Raw genomic sequence first — 18,164 nt, forward strand, 5'->3', positions numbered from 1 at the left:
TTTTGTATTGTGAATGAGGCCTTTACTGATTACGGGTACAGCATGTCTTGCGCCTGTCTCCAGCCAATCGTGCATTGCTGTTGTATCCTCATGTAGCATCATATTGTATTAGGTTTGGTGGGCTTTGGCCACTGTGGGAAGTCTCCATCCAATAAGTTCTACATGCTGTATTATGTATGTAGCTCTAATGGTGAACTGCTGTAATCATAAAAGTGGCTTTGTGCTGCCATCACTGGAACATTTACTATTAAGTAGTGCTGTAGCAGAGCTGAAAATACTGGCTTTAAAAATAGAGGATTGTAATACATATAAAGAAATAGAAAACTTACATTGTATTGAGTTTGTATTGTTTTAATGATTCACATAATGACCAATCATTAAAATAACTATTATATGGACTTACAGCCCAACACAACATACAACTACAAAAAATTCCACTGTGAAAATGCGGCTTTCATTAGTAAACACGCTCACATTAAAATACTATCTTATAGAAAGAGGAATAAGTACCCGACACATGGTCTTGATTACGAATTTACATACGGCTGAGAACTTGATCCCACAGGTTAAACCCAAAGCTTCGGCTTCAAGGTTAACTTGTAAAGAATCTGATATCCATCATCCCAAGCATACAACTGCTTCTCCTTAGTGTTGTACTTGAGGCTGGAGTGTGCACCATATCTGCGTGGGAAGTACAACAATGGAGCCTCTCCACTTGTCACCATGTCATTCACATCAAACACACACTGGATTCGAGAGCGACTTGGTGGTCTGGTGTTGTAGACAACATACACTGTGCCACAAACCACAAATGCTGACTCAGCGTTTTCCCTTGGGCAGCCCGTATCCCACATCTGTTCAGTGTCTAGTGTGTCTGCATCCATCTTGGCTAGGTTGATATTGTCCTTTGACCCATACAGAGCCCATAAGCCTTCCTCATCCGCCACCAGATCCACCACTGTCTCTGGGTTCAGTGTGTAAACAGGGCTCCTGTCATCTACTGGGAACACAGCCCTATCCACCAAGGAGCCATTGCGTAGGTCAAATTTCATTATTTGCACCTCGGAGCCCTCACTCACGTAGTATATATGGTTATTGTGCACAGTGTTTCCTGTTCCATTCCAGAAGGTGGGTAGACTTATAGACCGAGAGCTGGAAGGGGAAGATGAGAGTGCACTCACCAAGCTGAACTCATTCACTGTATCACCTTCAGTGCCACTGAAAATGTAAACCTTTGCTGTGACAGTATCTCTTGTCCACACGCCCTTTGGATTGCCAATACGCTTTAGAATCTTCATGGCTCTGATGCTAGACACAATGTCCGCACAACCTTAGAGAAGAAAGATAAAGTTATATTAGAGCATGCAGTTTTTGTGTAAATTTGCATTTGGGACCAAAATGAAACCATCAATCGGTGCAATTTGTAGGACCAGAATTTGCATTATCAACGGATTTGCAGCATTGCCTTTGTCAGGCTGCAGGTGAGGAGAAAGTCTGTGTTCGTTGATTACCAAACCTTATTCCTTTTGCATCCATTGACAGTTGCTTGTGCTGTATTCTGTAATCGACAGACTTTCTCCATAAAAGAGGGCAGCAAGAAGAAGAAGAGCAAGGTAATGGACTTGTTAAACAAACAGTATTTTTTATACCCTTTCTTTACAATTACAAATGTGGAAATGCTGCAGTTTGTCTGCAGAGACTTCCTCCGTTGTAGCTTAGACATTTAATGATTTTTAGCCTAGTTAATGGCTTAAAAAAAGTGATTTATTTCGACATGGCGAAGGTGCCCCCAAAGGCATTAAGTTTTAAATGCATATTCCAGTCTCACTCAAAAATGCATCAATTTATGTCTTTTTGGTCCCAAACAAAGGCTTTTTTTCTGTTATAGCTTATCCTAACTGCATGCGTGTGTCGCGTAGCATTGAGTGCTCTCTGTCCACACTGGGTTTATATAATTTGTCTTTTTGTCTATCCTCCCTCTTTTCCTAACCCATCCTTCTAATTAAGGAGAGACAGATCTGAGAAATGAGACGTCCTGCTCACTCACGCATCAGATGTCAATTACTGATGATACGGTGCATCACCTCTTAGATTAGAATAAACAGACACGCAGATTGCAGAGAATATGAATTTACACCAAAGCCTAAAAATGTCATATGAACATAAACTCTTCCCACTTATTGACCCTGATAATGAGGTAATGTTTGATAGTTGATAGTCTGATAATGAGAAATTAATGAATACTTATTACAATGCGTGAACAAAAAATGCATGAACTTTAAAAAAAAAAAAAAAGTTTGCATGGTAGTTCATGATAATTCCAGCATATAAAGGTCTTTTCTTGGTCTATCTACTAGTTTATTGTCGCAAATAAATCCCGACAAACTTGTATGAAACCGAAAGTTGACAGACGTGGGAGGGAACTTTTTACCTTAGCAGCTTGGACCAATGATCACATAATTGTAGTGGATGGAATCCACTATCTTGAAATCTCCTGGCTTCTTATTATTATAACCTTTTTTTCTTTTTACCTTTTCAAGAATGAATGCGACTCTAACCGCTTAACGTACAGACATGTTGAAATAACCGTTGTGAAGGTCTGGAGTGGGGCAAGAGAGTTATTTTTTCAGATTTTTTAAAAAGTTTATACTTTTTGAGAAATGGGGGATTAAAAATGTTGAAAAGCTAATTTTTCCCCCTTAGACTTCAAAGGCTGTGATGTCATAATGGCCTAAAGACAGCTGCGCTTGTTAAAGGTGCGATTTGTAGGATTGTTACCGAACGTTCTGTTGGCCAAAATCAAAACACTGGTGAACGTTCTCAAGACTACCAGACGCGAGCCAGATGTAATGAAGACTTAGCTAACGTTAGTTGACCTGCAGCTGCTTTAACGTTTCTCCCAACCATGACCCAGCTACACATTACGAAAACAGTGAAAACAAAAAAATACCTCTCTAACCAACGTAACATATGTAGCTGAAGTTAGCGATGCAGATGAAGTTTAGCATAGGCTACCTGTTGTGGAGAAATATGGCCAGATCTCGCCAGACTTGATATTCTTCGCTTGATACCATCTCAGGAAGCTCCTCCGATGTCCACTTAATTTGTTTCTTGTTTTAATTTTGTAAATTTGCCTGCCTCTTAGGCGTTCATGACTACAACTGACATCTGTTGACAGTTGGCCTTTGCTAATTTGGCAACCCAAATAGGAGGACGCGCTAGCCATTATTAATACGCTATTCTAGAATTAATCGTTCAAAACATAAACGAAAATTCCAAGAGATTCCGCCCCGTAACTGATTTTTTTCATGGGTTTTACGGGGTTTCACGGGTTAGAGTAATGTTGTCAAATAAGCCATTACTTCAATTCATCGTGTTTCCTCACTCTCTGACAACATATGGTGATCATTTTTGGAATGGTTACAGTTTATTTTCCATTATTTCCTACATACTGGACCTTTAAGCTCCCAGAGTAGTTCCCGGGCTAATTAGAACACTGATACAGGTGTCACCTGTGAAATCAACTGTCTCAGCTTCTAATGCATACAATCTGGTGCTCCCTAAAACTACACATCCTGTTTAAGTGTTTCCCGTGTGTCAAAATAAAAGTCACAGCCATATCTCATGCTTTGCGTATTATATCTCCAGAACGGTTTGACGCATGTGCTTCAAATTTGGTACAAGTGTTTGTATGGACTCAAAGATGAAGTGAGTTGATGGTGGAGGTCAAGTCAATGAACACTCTGAGTGCAATATCTCAAGAATGCCTTGACATACATGCCTGAAATTTGGTATGAGTGTTTGTATGGACTCAAAGATGAAGTGACTTGATGTTGATTGATGTTGAAAAACACCTTGAGTGTTATATCTCAAGAACGCCTTGACACACAAGGCTTTTTGGTACGAAGGTTTGTATGAACTCAAAGATTAAGTGATTAAATGGTTTTTTTTTTTTCAGGAATCTCCCTACCAACATTAAGCCAGCAGCTTTCCATCCACTATTGTAATTCCTCTGGCATTACATTTCTAGTTCCGACTGAAAACACTTTCGCGTAGGATACTCTTGTGTTTCCTCGTGTATCGGGCCTTCCACCTCCCTCCTCTCTCCTCGGTCTCGCCCAAGGGGGCAGGCGAATTCCCAGAAGTTGAAACACCCATGGAGGCTGAAACTATCAATCCTTCGCTAACCCCATAGAACGCCCGTTCATTTAGGATTTATTTGAAATCCCATAACTTCATAAAAGATATCTTCTGTGCCGACATTGTAGCATCTGTATTATCTACATAAACAATACAAGGCAAAACAGGCTCAACTATCTCGTACGTAATATTGGGTTCCCATAAGAAAAATATTTAGCATGTCCGGTTGTAGGGAAGCTAACTGTGACGTAATTGTGCCTGCGTCTTTCTGTCGCACCGTAGGGAGATAACCGTATTAGAATGATAAGAAGCTCAGTCCAGCCTGAATTCCAGCCAGCACAGAAACTCATGAGCAAAACCAATGGAAAAGCTAAGTTGCCTACAAGACCATTGTATGTTAAGCTAAAGCATTACATAGAGGCAAGTAAACCTAATAAAAAAAACAGCACTAATCATTTCAGAGGTTTTCAATGGATTGACAGTAGGCTAGGTCGGAGAAGTGGAAAGAAGATGATAACTTTTTTTGTTTTACCATTGACTGTGTTTGAAGATGATCATGTCTGGTAGTTTCAACATGAATACGACTTGACATCGCTTGTGATGATGATGATAATAATAATAACTAAATAAATGTTTAACTTTGATGACTTTGAAGGTGAAGGAAGTGTGAGAAGAATTTCTGTGTGAACCATCTATCAGACGATTAAGATTAAATTTGATGGCTAACGTCACAAAGTTGAGTTCGAGTCTGCACAGTACGATGGGAGGGCAACTGAGAAACCAATCGAATTTGTGTCAGTGCAATCCCATTGAAAACAACAGAGTCTATTCGTCCGTTACTTTTACTGTATTACTCTACTATGGTCTTGCCTCCTCTGGTTGCAATTAGATAAATGAGACATCCTCGATGACGTCTTGATGGCTTTGACCGATTTCCGGGGCACAAGCTAGAGGACCGAGGAGAGAGGCCGTATGCAAATAGACCTTTGGGATGAGCCCACTGAATCCATTAAACATGCTGTCTCGAGCGAAAGAAAGAAAATAGAAACGCGGCGTTGCGTGTTACACCCAGTCAGGACATTCCAATTCAAAACAATAAAACCAAATTATACAAAAATAAAATGTGATTTTGTTGCTATGGCTTGCTGACATCGTATGCAGATAGGACAAGGTGCAAGAAAATAATGCAGAACTCTTTAGACATTACTAGCTTTTGACATTAAACATGTGTATATTAAATATTGTTCATTCCAAATGTGTGGATCAAAATACAGTTGCCACAGATGGGTTAAAACGAAATTTGGAGACATTCTTGCATTATTTTGAATTAGTCTTCTTTGCCTTTGGATGATGGACTGACAAATTGCCAAAGCTGGGCAAAGGGACAATTTGGTAATATGGTAATATTGCAAACATGTTCATTTTTATAACTAACTGAGAAGCACCTTTTTTATTTTGGCCAAGAGACATTCATATAGCCTAAAACCAAAATGTGAATGCCACTCATAAACATAGAAATCAGAAATGGATTTGAGTGCACTGTAAATACAAAGTCTAATGTCTGCTGTAGTAAGGAGCAGGGATTCTGAAACTGTTGGTGCCAAGGACCCCTGGAGGAGAACATTTTCCGAGGACCCGTCCCCATCATAATAGTAACAATCGCATATGCTTACTACCATTTGTATGCTTAAATGCCATTTGTATTGTCTGACGTTGTGACAGGTGTGTAACTTGAGCTTTTCTCAACTTTGGATTTTCCATCACTTGACGATGTGTGCTGATTCAAACATTTCTCCACATTTATCAGCTTGCCTGCTGGTAAATAAGCCAAGCTCAGCAGCAGTAACAATGGTTGAAGTGAAGTAAAGTAATTGAAGTGATTCAATTCAATTCAACAGATTGATTGGGATTTGTCATAATCATATTAAAGTTAAATATTAATGTGGGTGGGAGCAATAGACACAGGGGTATGAGAACAAGAAACTGAGGCTACAATTTGTACAAGCTCACCCAAAATAGAAGACTGGAAAAATGTAACATGGTCTGATGAGTCTTGATTTCTGCTGGCATTTGGATAGTATGGGTCGAATTTTGCACCAACAACATGAAAGCATGTATCCATCCTGCCTTGTATCAACACTTCAGGCTGCTGGTGGTGGTGTAATGGTGTGGGTGGCATTACATGTATTCTCCAGTTACACCCACAGTGTATAACTTTTGAATTAAGGCAGTCTTATTGAAGGGGCTTGGTTTATTTAAAGCAGAAACAGAATGAGTCACAACCCCATTGATGTTTGCTGCTGGGAAAACGTAGAACATGGACATTCTCTTAACCTTATTAATGTCATTGAAAACCATGGAAAATTTAAATATAGCGCATTTCTCTGATGACATACAACCAACAATAAAATATTCAAATCACACATGCACTGTGCCTATGAATGAATACGTTTAATTTCATTTGGAAATGTATTAAACAAGAACACAAGGGAAAGGTGAACCGAAATGCTGAGCCGTGTATAATTAAAAACAATGAATAACCTATTCACTGATCATTGTTTAATAAATAAAGTGGGCTCAGGATGTGCTCATGTGGCTTTCAGGGAGAGGCAGGCACAGCACCTCCAACCTGACAAAAATGGATTTGTGAACCTGAATGAAGTCGAGGCTCTCCAGAACCCGGAAAAGTGCCACAGTACAGGTGTGCAATGTCAGCACAGTACAGCTCTTTCCACAGTCGTCATGCTTGGAGAGGCGTGTGGAGTGGATATGGATGAAGGTAGGTTATCACCTGGCAATTACTTTTTGGTTCAACAGTAGCCTAAATTATTTTTTGCGATAAACTGGAAACAAGTGTCAATTGTTTTCAGATATTTATTGTATTTTTTTTTTATTATTATTATTTTAAGCAGTGGCAGGACCAATCCAGGCAGTGTCCTCGTCTCCAGACCAGACCAGAAGAGAGTGGGCCATTGTTGATTGGAATGTTCCGTCTGTGGAGAATGAAATGCAGATAAAGGGAATTGTTTTACAGATCTGGAACCTATAGACCTGTCTCAGGAGATTGGATTGATTTGGTAGGGGAGTGCACCTACTGAGCAGTCTGTGGAACCAGAGCCAGAACAGCTCACACAACACGCGGACAACCCTGTTACAGAATATTGCCACATTGTCTTAAAACCTTTCATGTGTGGCAGTGTCATTTGCAGCCAGAGCAAACATATTGGTCAAGAGAAACATTTAACATTAAGTTGATATTTGCCAGGGGTATGAATCATTTTGGGTTTAACTGTAGATGTTGATTGGTGTAGAGAAATTTATATTAACAGTGAACATACCTAATAGTGTTGATCAACAATCATCAGCACTTATGCTGCCCTCACCATCGGTAGTTGTTCCTCAGCCACTCCCAGGCTCTTGCTGGTTCTTTGGCACAACTGGAATGTTGAACATTCTCTCCGATGCCATGTTGTGGTGCATGCAGCATTGCCACAATTTAAGCCGGGCTTAAAAGTATGCAGCCACCAGATTCACCCAGGCACCTGAAGCAACCTTTTAAAAAGGGCAAAACGTGCTTTATGATGCTCCTAGTGACTATGCGTCTGGTTATACCGCTCTTGGCTCTCGGTGGTTGGGTTGTAGAATGGGCCAAGGTAGAAGAGGGTATCCATGGTCTCCTGTGCATACATTAGGATAAGTAGGCTACACATGGTTGAAAATAACTTGTTAAATTAAGTTGTGACCTTTACTTACCAATTATCCAGACAAGGGGTGGATTGCTGCTTGTAAAATGTGAATGAAGACGCTTCTTCACTTGGACTCCCACTTGAAAAACATGAGGAGCAGCCGGCGCACAAAACACGAGGCGCCGAATATGTTTAAAAATGACAGAATGGATGAACGGAGTATTTTATCTTGTTCTCTGATGTTAATATAGAACAGACATGTCAAAGTCAAGATCATTTAAGAATGAATTATCAACGGCCCCCAGGATGATATTTGATTAGTATTAGAACCGGCCCGCAGGCCACAGCCGCCGGGTGCTGTTTTGCGCATCAATACTCCATTCCCCGCAATGCAACGGTAGCCCACGAACTCACTGCGGCGCCGCAAGTGGGCCTCGGCTTCATTATTCATCAGTATTTAGTCAGGGCAGATGTCAACTTTCAGCTACCCCCCTCCCCAGTGTTGTGCCTGAACGCGTTCATTGAACGAAAGTCACTCGTTCATACTGTATGTATTTTGAGCGAACCTGATCTGAACTGTATTAGGAGGCTACTACTGCCTGATGAACGTCACTGTGAACTCGTTCATTCTGGTGTCTGAACGGCACGCTCTTTCAGTTTAACTTCGTTGAATAGGGTGCCAGATTTCTACAGAGCCTTCCACGCGAAAACCCGGCTAAAACACACCGTAAAAAGGCCTTAATATGGCAGCATGCAGGTCACCATTTGTCAAACTATGTGCCGCGGTCCGCAATGTGGACAATGGTCTGCAGAGTGAAATTATTCCCGGGCCATCGTGTGATAATTTGCTGTGGAATTGGTCAAGGAGCCGCGGACAGAAAAAGAAAACAAACATTTCTGCAATTAGTAGGAAATAGGCTACTTGTTAATTTGGTGTCATCAAACATAGAGGCATAGAATTAAGTCGTGGTATGAGCGTTTATTCAATGCATGCGTGTGCACGTTGGTAGCAAAGCTACTGTAAGCTTCAACCTATAGGCTAATTATAAAAAAACGACATTTAATAGAACGACGTGGATTTATGCAACTTCCATAAAAAACAGAGCACAGACTATATAAAACACTGTTTGGCATTAAGTATTAAAGTCAGCAAAAAGCTATTAATTAGTCTTAGTTAAAGATAGTTAAAGATCTCCAGATCAGTGATTTACGCATGATCTGACCTGCCATTTACCATTCACACTAGCTGGTATTGTATCTCCTGAATCCTTACATTCAGGCATTCAAATGAAATGTAATTAAATAACATATAAATATTCTATCAGTGTATGATGCTTGCATGAGGGAAACATCCCAAAACAACGGCACCCATATAACTGCAGTTGTTTTGAGAAGTATTTCTCATCCAAGCATCATGCAACAATGCAAAAACAATGAAACTATTGTAGGCCTAATTATATTTTACATTAGTGAAGCAGTACTCTGATGTGCATGTTTTCACAAACTTTTGTGAACAATCTTAGCACTTTAAACATTGACTGTTTTGAAGTGCATGTATAGCAATATAGTATAAAAATAATAATAATTGTGATATCATTATGATAATTTAATGGGGGTGGGAGGAGGGGGGGGGGTTCATGTAGGTGGGCCCTATGACCCCAAAGTATGCCTTGACTGGGCCTCAGGTCAAAGAAGTTTGAGAAAGGCTCATGTAGACGACAAAGCAGCAAGGAGGCATCATATGATCATTTATACAAGTTTTATGACAAGGTCGGTGAGGATGGGAAAAATCGTACATTTGTGCAAACTTTGCCCGCACTTCAGTCACAGTCATTATTCATTTAATCATTAAATAAAATACAGTACACGTCTTGGTTCAATAGGTTACGTGCAGTCATTTTAATATGTTTTAATAAACATTGAACCAGTCCGGCCCTCGGCTTGTTGGGAAAGTTATTTGGTGTTGCTTTAAGATTGACCGTATTGTTGTTTTCGGGTCAAATGATCTTTTGAATGGAAGTGCTAGGGGCACTACTATGATCGCATCAAAATCCCCTTCTATCGCTATTTTTAAAACACTTAGAAGGCTTGACACAACATGAAACTTTGCTCAAAGTATCACAAGGGCCACAACTTGAACATTTAGAACATTGTTTGTGTACACAGAGTTTTCTAAAAAGAATGGTTTTGAACAACTCTGGCAAGACGACCTTGAACAACTGGCTAGATGGTGGCTGAATGTATTGGGTATTGTGTTGTGTAGCCTTTAGAGAATGTAGCCTTTAGAGAATATTGGGTATTGTGTTGTGTAGCCTTTAGAGAATGTTCCCAGAACGTCCCCTTACAGCTGTTTTTGTGCAACTGCATTTGGGAACGTTTCCTGATGGTTATATTAAGGATATTTTTCTATCCTTTAATTGACGTCCTCAAAACGTTCCATAAAGGTATAGTTTTGTACAACTATCAGGGAACCTTTTGGGAATGTTCCCCGATGGTTATAGTAAGGATACATTTTTTCCATTAAGGAACGTCCCAGAAGGCTCCCTTGAGGTCTTAATGCTTTTTTTTTCAAACCATAAAATCACCTTTAGGGAACGTTCCTTGAAGGATTAATTAAGGTTGAATTCCCGGAACCAAAGATTTAACCATGAAGGAACTTTCCGGTGCTCAGGTGCTGTCAAGAAAACATTCCTCAATGACCGTGAGGGAACGGAAGCAGCGAACATTACCGCATCCTTCAGCGGACATCCGTGGAACGTTCCCCAAACCAAAAATTGTTTGCTGGGTAGCAACTTCTACCTGAATCTCCAACTCAAAGTGGATGTCTTAAAAGCGTAGGCGGGGGCGACCATGTTTGCGGGGGGCATTTGCCAAATTGCCATTAAAAGTCATTAATTCGATAAACATGCCCAGCCCATCGGAGGTGGGCATGTTTATGGCAACTGATGCTATTGTCAGTTTGTAAAGTTTAGGCGAAGTGGGAACTAACGTTAGGAATTTATTATTAATGTGATTGATTAGGCTGGGCCAATGATTTCAAAGTTAACACAAAATGTACGCCCGTTACCATGCTGCAAATGTATCCCAATCGTGAATTTCACAAAGTGTTGAGTCTGGTTTTAACCAGGCTATGGTTCCCTCACCTGTCACTGGAATGAGTTCCTCTTCCTTCCTATTAGGTTTGAAAATTCCTTCTTGTTCTGTCATTTTGTCCTCTGCCTTGGTGCAAGGCTTTGGAGGGTTCTGGGTCTCGATGTAGTCCATCTCTCGCTCCACTCGCTCCACACGAACCCCTGCCCCATCTAGATCTAGCTGCAGTTTCAGATGATCCTTGCCTAGCCGTTCCATCAGATCAGTTGCCTGTTGTCTGAATTCCTTCAGCTCTGAATTATAGCGATTGGATTGCTCATGCCACAGTGAAATTCGCTCCTGTAATCAGAAGATATTCTGTGTGGTTAGTATCATATACTTTCTGTGTTTGTAAGTAGTGTAATGTAGCCTAGTATGTAAAAGTATTGTATGTAGGCTATTCTAAGATTCAGGCAGATCCGCACAGCATTTGACTACTACATCAGACAATTTGCTTCCTTCAGGAACAGGTCTTGTTATAACCTCTCTGTGCACTTCCAAAGTTTACAATAGGACCTACTTCTGTTTGTATATAGGGACCCCCTCACCACACTAGGCTACCAAAGAAGTGTAACTATATTTTGAGCATTGTCAGCGGTGTAAAATAGCATTTGTTTTTTGACGTGCTAGCTTGCCCCTTATCTTAGACTTTACGCCATTTCATTGTAAATGTCTTGCTCAAAACCAATTAATGTAATTTTGCTTTCAAACAAAAGTTATCTTCCATAGGTTGTTTGCACCCAAAAAATGTCAGGTGGCGCAACCAAAAGAACCACACTTATTTCTTTGTTTTCAACGTGTTTTTTTGTAAGTATACCTGAGAGTGTCTACGGGCCCTATCATGATAGTCGAAAGCGCAACGCAAAGCGTATAATCATCACAGCGCAAACTTATTCCTATCGTGTACACTCGCCATGACCGTCTCTTTTATTGAGCAATGCGCCAAGGGGTGTGGCAATTAACGACCTAAGGAGGGGTCTAGCACATTATCTAAAAATCGCTATCGTACACTACCTAAAACGCATTACGCCACTGACACAAATATCTGCATGTCATGTCATTGACCCAGATAAACATGCCTGTTAATCCCACTAACCATGCAGGCTATGCACAATATTGTTATGAGGTCTGGGACTGAACACCTGACAAAAAAGCATTCACAGCGCAACATTAACTACTATATAAAAAGGTGCAATGTAAGACTGGAGAGATACATAATCTAGAGCTTGACTTTTACAAGCAATGCTCTGCAATTACTTTACAATTCTTTAAAAAAAAATAAAGGGAATATTACAGCTTACTTCCCGTGTAATGTTCTCAGGAGATTCAGTGTGTATGAGTAGACATGCTATTTTGATTGGCCAGTTTGAATATAAGTGTTATAACTTAACTGTGTAATCATAATGGTAGAAAAACATTAAATGACTCTCTGAACCATTTGCCATAGAGTGCCTTAGAACCCACAACCTGAGTTTTTGTATTACTCAGTAGCCTAAAGTATGCAACACTTCAGTTACAAAAAAAAAAGACTTTCATGCATGGACCATATTAGCTTAACTCCCTGAAGTGTTTGACAGTGAAAAAAGCAGTCCTAATAACAAAAATGAGATTGTTTGTCTGTCAATCTGTTAAAAAGTTCAAGAATTTGTACTTGGCTAAGAGCCTAGTTCTTACCTCCATGGCCAACATTCTGTTTTCTAAGTAGTTCATCAAACTCTGGTAGTGGTATTGTGCCCATGATGGGGCAAGTCTTGCATTAAACAGAAGCAGTATGAAGAACGGGCAGAAGACTCTCATGATAGTTTTGTCCAGATGAAGCTGTGTGTTGAAGTTTGACTGTGTTGGTCAGATTCAAGAACAGTCATAAAGATGCCTCTTTTTCCGTTCAGACTTGCAGCTGGTGCAGCAGACTTCCTGCTGGCAGTGGAGACAATGAGTCAGTGTGTGTATGTAGTGCAGAGTGTATGTGTGTGTGACGAAAGATGAGGGACTACTTCTAGAGATTCGGTTTCTCTCCCTTGGCTGGAATGTTTTCACTAAAATAGAGGGAGGAGTCACTGAGTATTTCCCCCCTTGCACTCCAGCAGGAATGATGCCAAATAACAGGCCAGGGTTACAACCACATGTTTTGATTTCACCAAACATTACTTTTATATATTTTAAAGTTATTTCAGCTCACATTTCATCAATGTGAGAAAATGCTTGTAAATCCACACTTAAAACCGAGATACATTAAGTGTCATCCCCTTTAGTGACATCAGTAGATTAGTGTTATCTCCTGGTGATAAAGGGAGCGCATTGTTGCCCAAGTGGTAAAGCGAGCAGTAAAGGTGTGATCAAGGCACTGGGCAGAGCCATGGTTTGGATAATGTCCAATTAATCCATGTAATTTGATGTATATTCTGAAGAATTCTTTTACAATAGGGCTTACATCAATCCTAAAATGTTTCAGCAGGCATTCTAGCACTTGCTGCAGTTTGACTACATTGGGTGCAGAAGAGGTCTGCTTTATGCTATGGAATTAAATGTTTTTGGATGGAAACCCATGCGTGTGCAGTTCGGTGATATAGGTTTAGCCAGAGTCCAGTTCGAATTGGGGATTTCTCATTGTTTCGACACCCTGTTATTCTGATGACTCAACAGTACGACAAATGTCCATTGGCTTGACATCTTATTGGTCCGACAGCCCATTATACCGACAGAAAGCCCATTGCTCCAACATCTCGTTGGTCCGACCCTATTTTATACAGTCTATGGTCTGCAGCCGTCTTGTTTCATTTAATTTTTTAGGCTAAATGATGTGGTTTTCTGTAGGCTATAGTTTGACTGACTTCATGCCTAAGTGGGCTACACTTGCTTCTTGCTTTTCATTGCGGCTTGCTTTGCATTCCAGCTAAGGCTATGTTTAGACGGAAACTATCTGAAGAGAAAACGCAAAAGTGGCATTGCATTTTATTCCGCGTTTAGACAAGCCTGTGCATACGGTGACAAAAAAGTGTATGAAATTGGATTTAGTATGCACGCCAGGGGCTAGGTGGTAATGTGAAGCACTGCCACACAACACCACATGCCTGTGTAAAGATAATTAATGGGTAGCAAGATGGGTCGTCCTAGTTCATGTCTATGAGGGCAAAGTGGAGTTCAGTCAGAGACGAGCTCTGGTTAAGTCCCCGCCTGCACAGGGGTGTGTCACTGACGTATGACTGACATTTGAACGCCTCGGTTTCACGCCAGACAGAAGCCGGAGTACAAAACAAACTTGGTGTACACCTTCATTAATTTCTCCCGACTGGAGGGTCATACTGTCATGACATTCTCTTGAAATGGGGAGGAGGGTTTGGAGATCATGATACCGTGTCCGAAATGTGCATCCATTGCTCAGAAAAATAAGGCTTTGACAAATTCTGTGAAATTCTTGGATTCTGCCATAGACCTCAATGTTAAAAAGGGAGCCCGATCACTGCATAAATGGGGGATAGTGGCCCCTCCTTGTGCGGGGCGTGTACTTCTGCTACCCTATTTGCATACATTTGCGGGGACAGGAAATGGCCTGTCAGGAAGTATCTTCGTAATCAACCATCTTTGGTAGAACCTTCCTTGTTATTTTCCTGTACTGGCGCATGCCTGTGACGTAAACGCTTATGCGATGAGAGCCACAATGAGCAGATCGGAGCAAACTTTTGCGTTTTTACCCTTTAGACGGGAAATCGACGGTGGAGCATTTTTAAGATTTCCACTTTGGAGGGTAGTTTCACTTTTTGCGTTTTTAAGCCCCAAAAACGCCGCCGCCGTCTAAATGAAAGGCAAAATATTTTGTCGCGTAAATAGGGCCTAAGCATTCAATAACGAATACTGAATATTATATTATAATACATTAGCCTATAATTAATGTGCAGTAAGCAGAATTTAGGCATGGCTGCATGTAACATTTTTACAGATCAAAATGACATAAGCCTAACAGCTGTTTTGAGTTAGGGCTACAGTATATGTTTATTGTTAAGCTTATTGAATAACTTCCTGATAGAGAAGACAAACCATTTTGTGGAATGATGCATCTTCGTATGAAATTCAATGTGACTCAGCAATCTCTAGCCTATAAGTGACTCTTGGCTCTGTCTGCCACTCGTTGTCTCTAGCTGATCGAAATGACATAACCTTAAATGAAAGCTTTAGGCTTATATGTTTAGCTTACTGAATAACTTAATATAGAAGACAACCTATTTTGTAGAAAGATGCATCAGAAGACCTAGGCCTACTGTAGGTTATAATAAAGTACATGTAGCCTACATGTAGGCTTACCATCAAATTTTGCCTATTATCCATTAACCATTAGCCTACAGGCATAAAACGAGGTTGCCATTTTGTTATTTTCTAGAATAATCGCATCAAGGTCTGCAGATCACATTCTGTCTTTATTTACATTTTACACATCCTGGAAAAGACATTGCCTGGATGGCAGTTTTGCTCAAAACCTGTATACATCATTCAGAATTGTTTGTGCCTTGCCAGATGTGCTAGATGCCCATGCTCTAATGCACCTCCACACCGTCATAGATGTTGGGTTTCAAACTGAGCACTAAAACAAGTTGGATACTTGCATGCCCCCTCCTCTTTAGCCCAGATGAGTCCATGATTTCCAAAAAGAATTGCACATTTTGATTGGTCTAACCAGACCTTTTTCCACATTACCGCAGTCCATTTTTAACAAACCCAGGCCCAGATTAGACAGTAGTATTTCTGTATCATGGTTAAATACAATTTTGGCTGTTACATGATAATGTTTACACTAGCATTTCTGAATTGAGAAGGCGATCACACTGTGCTAATAGACAGTTTTCCTGAGCCCTACAATAATTCACAGAAACAGGTCTGGTTTTAATGTAATGCTATCTATGTCCTCAAAGGGAAAAAAAGGGTGGAATGTCCGCACACTTGCTCCCTTGAAAGTATTAAAGTTACATTGGTTCATCATTTGTTCACACAGGTTTACACAGTGATAAATACCCCTGTACATCTTTATTTCTAATTGACTCTGGGTATGAAAAAGAGCATCCCAGACAGGCAATCATGTTGCCAGTTTCCCTAATTGTGAAACATTTCTCCAATTGTTTTCTTTGTCATTACACAACTTTTCCAGCATGTTACCCTATATCCCAGCTTTTTAAAAATGTGTTGCAGGTATCAAATTCAAAATGAACATATATTTTCCATGAAAGTCAAATTGGTAATTTTCAACATTTGATATGTTGTCTAGTGTCCTTTTTGGAACTAAAATGTGTCTACGAGATTTGCAGATCACCACATTCTGTTTTTATTCACATTTACAATGTCCCAACTTTTTCTGATTTGGGGTTGTAGTCTGCAATCATATATACTGTACAACAAACACTTACATAAATCATAGACTTATCAGCCATTTGGTATTTAAATACATTTTATATAATAAATTTGATAGTTACGCATGCATTATTTACAGTTTAACCATTTCAAAAAAGCATTTAACTTCAGAATATGGCTCTCGATGTCTAGGCTATACATGACAGTCAAGTGGGTATGGGCACTTCTGTGGTGCTTGGAATATATAATTAATATGAAAATAGACCTGACATGTTTTACTTTATGAATTTAGGTGGTGTTTTTAAAAAAATTTTTTTTAAGTGTGACGGTTCTGTAAAGTGTAGACACAGACAAATTGACGTTTGACCTAGCAATCATTGACCAACAATTTTGATTCCAGTATAGGCTTATTGTCAGGGCACACAGACTCCGGAAACAAGGTTAGGCTCAATCAAGTCATTTTAATGTGAAAACAGCAACCAAGGCAGGAAAATTTAAACAAGGTCTTGAAGTGAAGTTAACGCTCAGAAGAACTTGACAAGCAAGGCAGTCCTACATAAAGGCTCCAATTTTGCAAGAGGATATCGTCCAACAGAAAAAGTCCAATAGAAAATGTCCAACATAAAAGTTTACAACCTGGGACGTAGCAGGAAATTCCAGAAACGAGGCGCTGGGCTTGGAAACAAGGAGCAGTCCGTGCGCTGGAGTAAGTGTCTCCGTTGAAGAGGCCAGACAGAGAGAGCAGAGTGACAGGGGTTTATATGAGCAGTAGGAGATTGGCTACAGGTGCTGGGGAGTGGCAAACGGGAGATTGGATGATTGGGTAATCAGTAGACAGGGGAATTAGATTGGGAGATCGTTGGAGCAGATTGACGAGGAGAGACTGGTGGAGAACCTGGTGGTGTCGTGACACTTATAGTTTTTCTTTGTTCCCTGTCTATGTTCTCCTAAATAAACCCTCAGGCCAGTTATTCAGTTATATCAGTCTGTGCGCATGTTATAAGTTATGTGTAAAATATTAATATGTGCATTTGCATTTTTTAAAAAAATCTCTATCGTGTCTATATATATATATATATATATCCCTGAATGTATGTTAATGTGTAGTGGTAAAATAAGGTGGACTGTGCCATGCAGTATCGGATTTTTTAAAAAGGCATTCAGAACATGCTTGATGATGGTGGAGGTTATTGTCCAATGTTTATAACAATACCAGTAGCATTAAATGGTTCCTAGAGTGTTTATGAGTGTACATATTGTGAATGTGGATAAAACAGTGTGATTTTTGAATGTTAAAAGTTGCAATTAGTGAATGAACTCTTTTAAGAAGTGGAGGAGCTCTAGTAAGAGGCAGCCGTGGCCTACTGGTTAGCACTTCGGACTTGTAACCGGAGGGTTGCCGGTTCAAACCCCGACTAGTAGGAAGCGGCTGAAGTGCCCTTGAGCAAGGTACCTAACCCCACTGCTCTCCGAGCACCGCTGTAGCAGGCAGCTCGCTGCACCGGTATTAGTAGGTGTTTCACCTCACTGTGTGCTGAGTGTGTTTCACTAATTCACAGATTGGGATAAATGCAGAGACCACATTTCCGTCACAGGAACAAAAGAGTATACTTATACTTACTTATAAGAGGTGAATAAACTCTATTTCTGAAATTTCAGAGGTGGGTAAACTGTGTTTAGCCTCCACTAAACACATATATTCAGGGAGACAGAGAAACAAATGTGTGTGCTATTGGATAACCTTAGCCCACATTTATCTGTTTTTTTTTTTTGGTATGTTTTGCCCTTGCTAGCTCCGTATTTGTGAACTGTTCCAGGAGGTGGCGGTAGTGTTTCTTGAGGCAAATGAATACAGGAATCAACGTAGGAAAC

At 40.2% G+C, this 18,164-nt stretch overlaps 1 protein-coding gene across 1 annotated transcript; it reads right to left on the bottom strand.

Moving 5' to 3' along the window:
• Nucleotides 1-335: 335 nt before the first annotated feature.
• Nucleotides 336-12,957, bottom strand: olfml3a (olfactomedin-like 3a). The gene is made up of 3 exons (XM_048242127.1): nt 12,630-12,957; nt 10,970-11,255; nt 336-1,330 (listed from the first exon to the last, which is right to left on the bottom strand). The coding sequence occupies exons 1-3, from the start codon at nt 12,750-12,752 to the stop codon at nt 567-569; spliced, it is 1,173 nt and encodes a 390-aa protein (XP_048098084.1). The 5' UTR covers nt 12,753-12,957; the 3' UTR covers nt 336-566.
• Nucleotides 12,958-18,164: the final 5,207 nt, after the last annotated feature.

This window comes from Alosa alosa, chromosome 4, assembly GCF_017589495.1.
Source record: "Alosa alosa isolate M-15738 ecotype Scorff River chromosome 4, AALO_Geno_1.1, whole genome shotgun sequence".
In the NCBI taxonomy this organism is placed as follows: Eukaryota; Metazoa; Chordata; class Actinopteri; order Clupeiformes; family Clupeidae; genus Alosa; species Alosa alosa.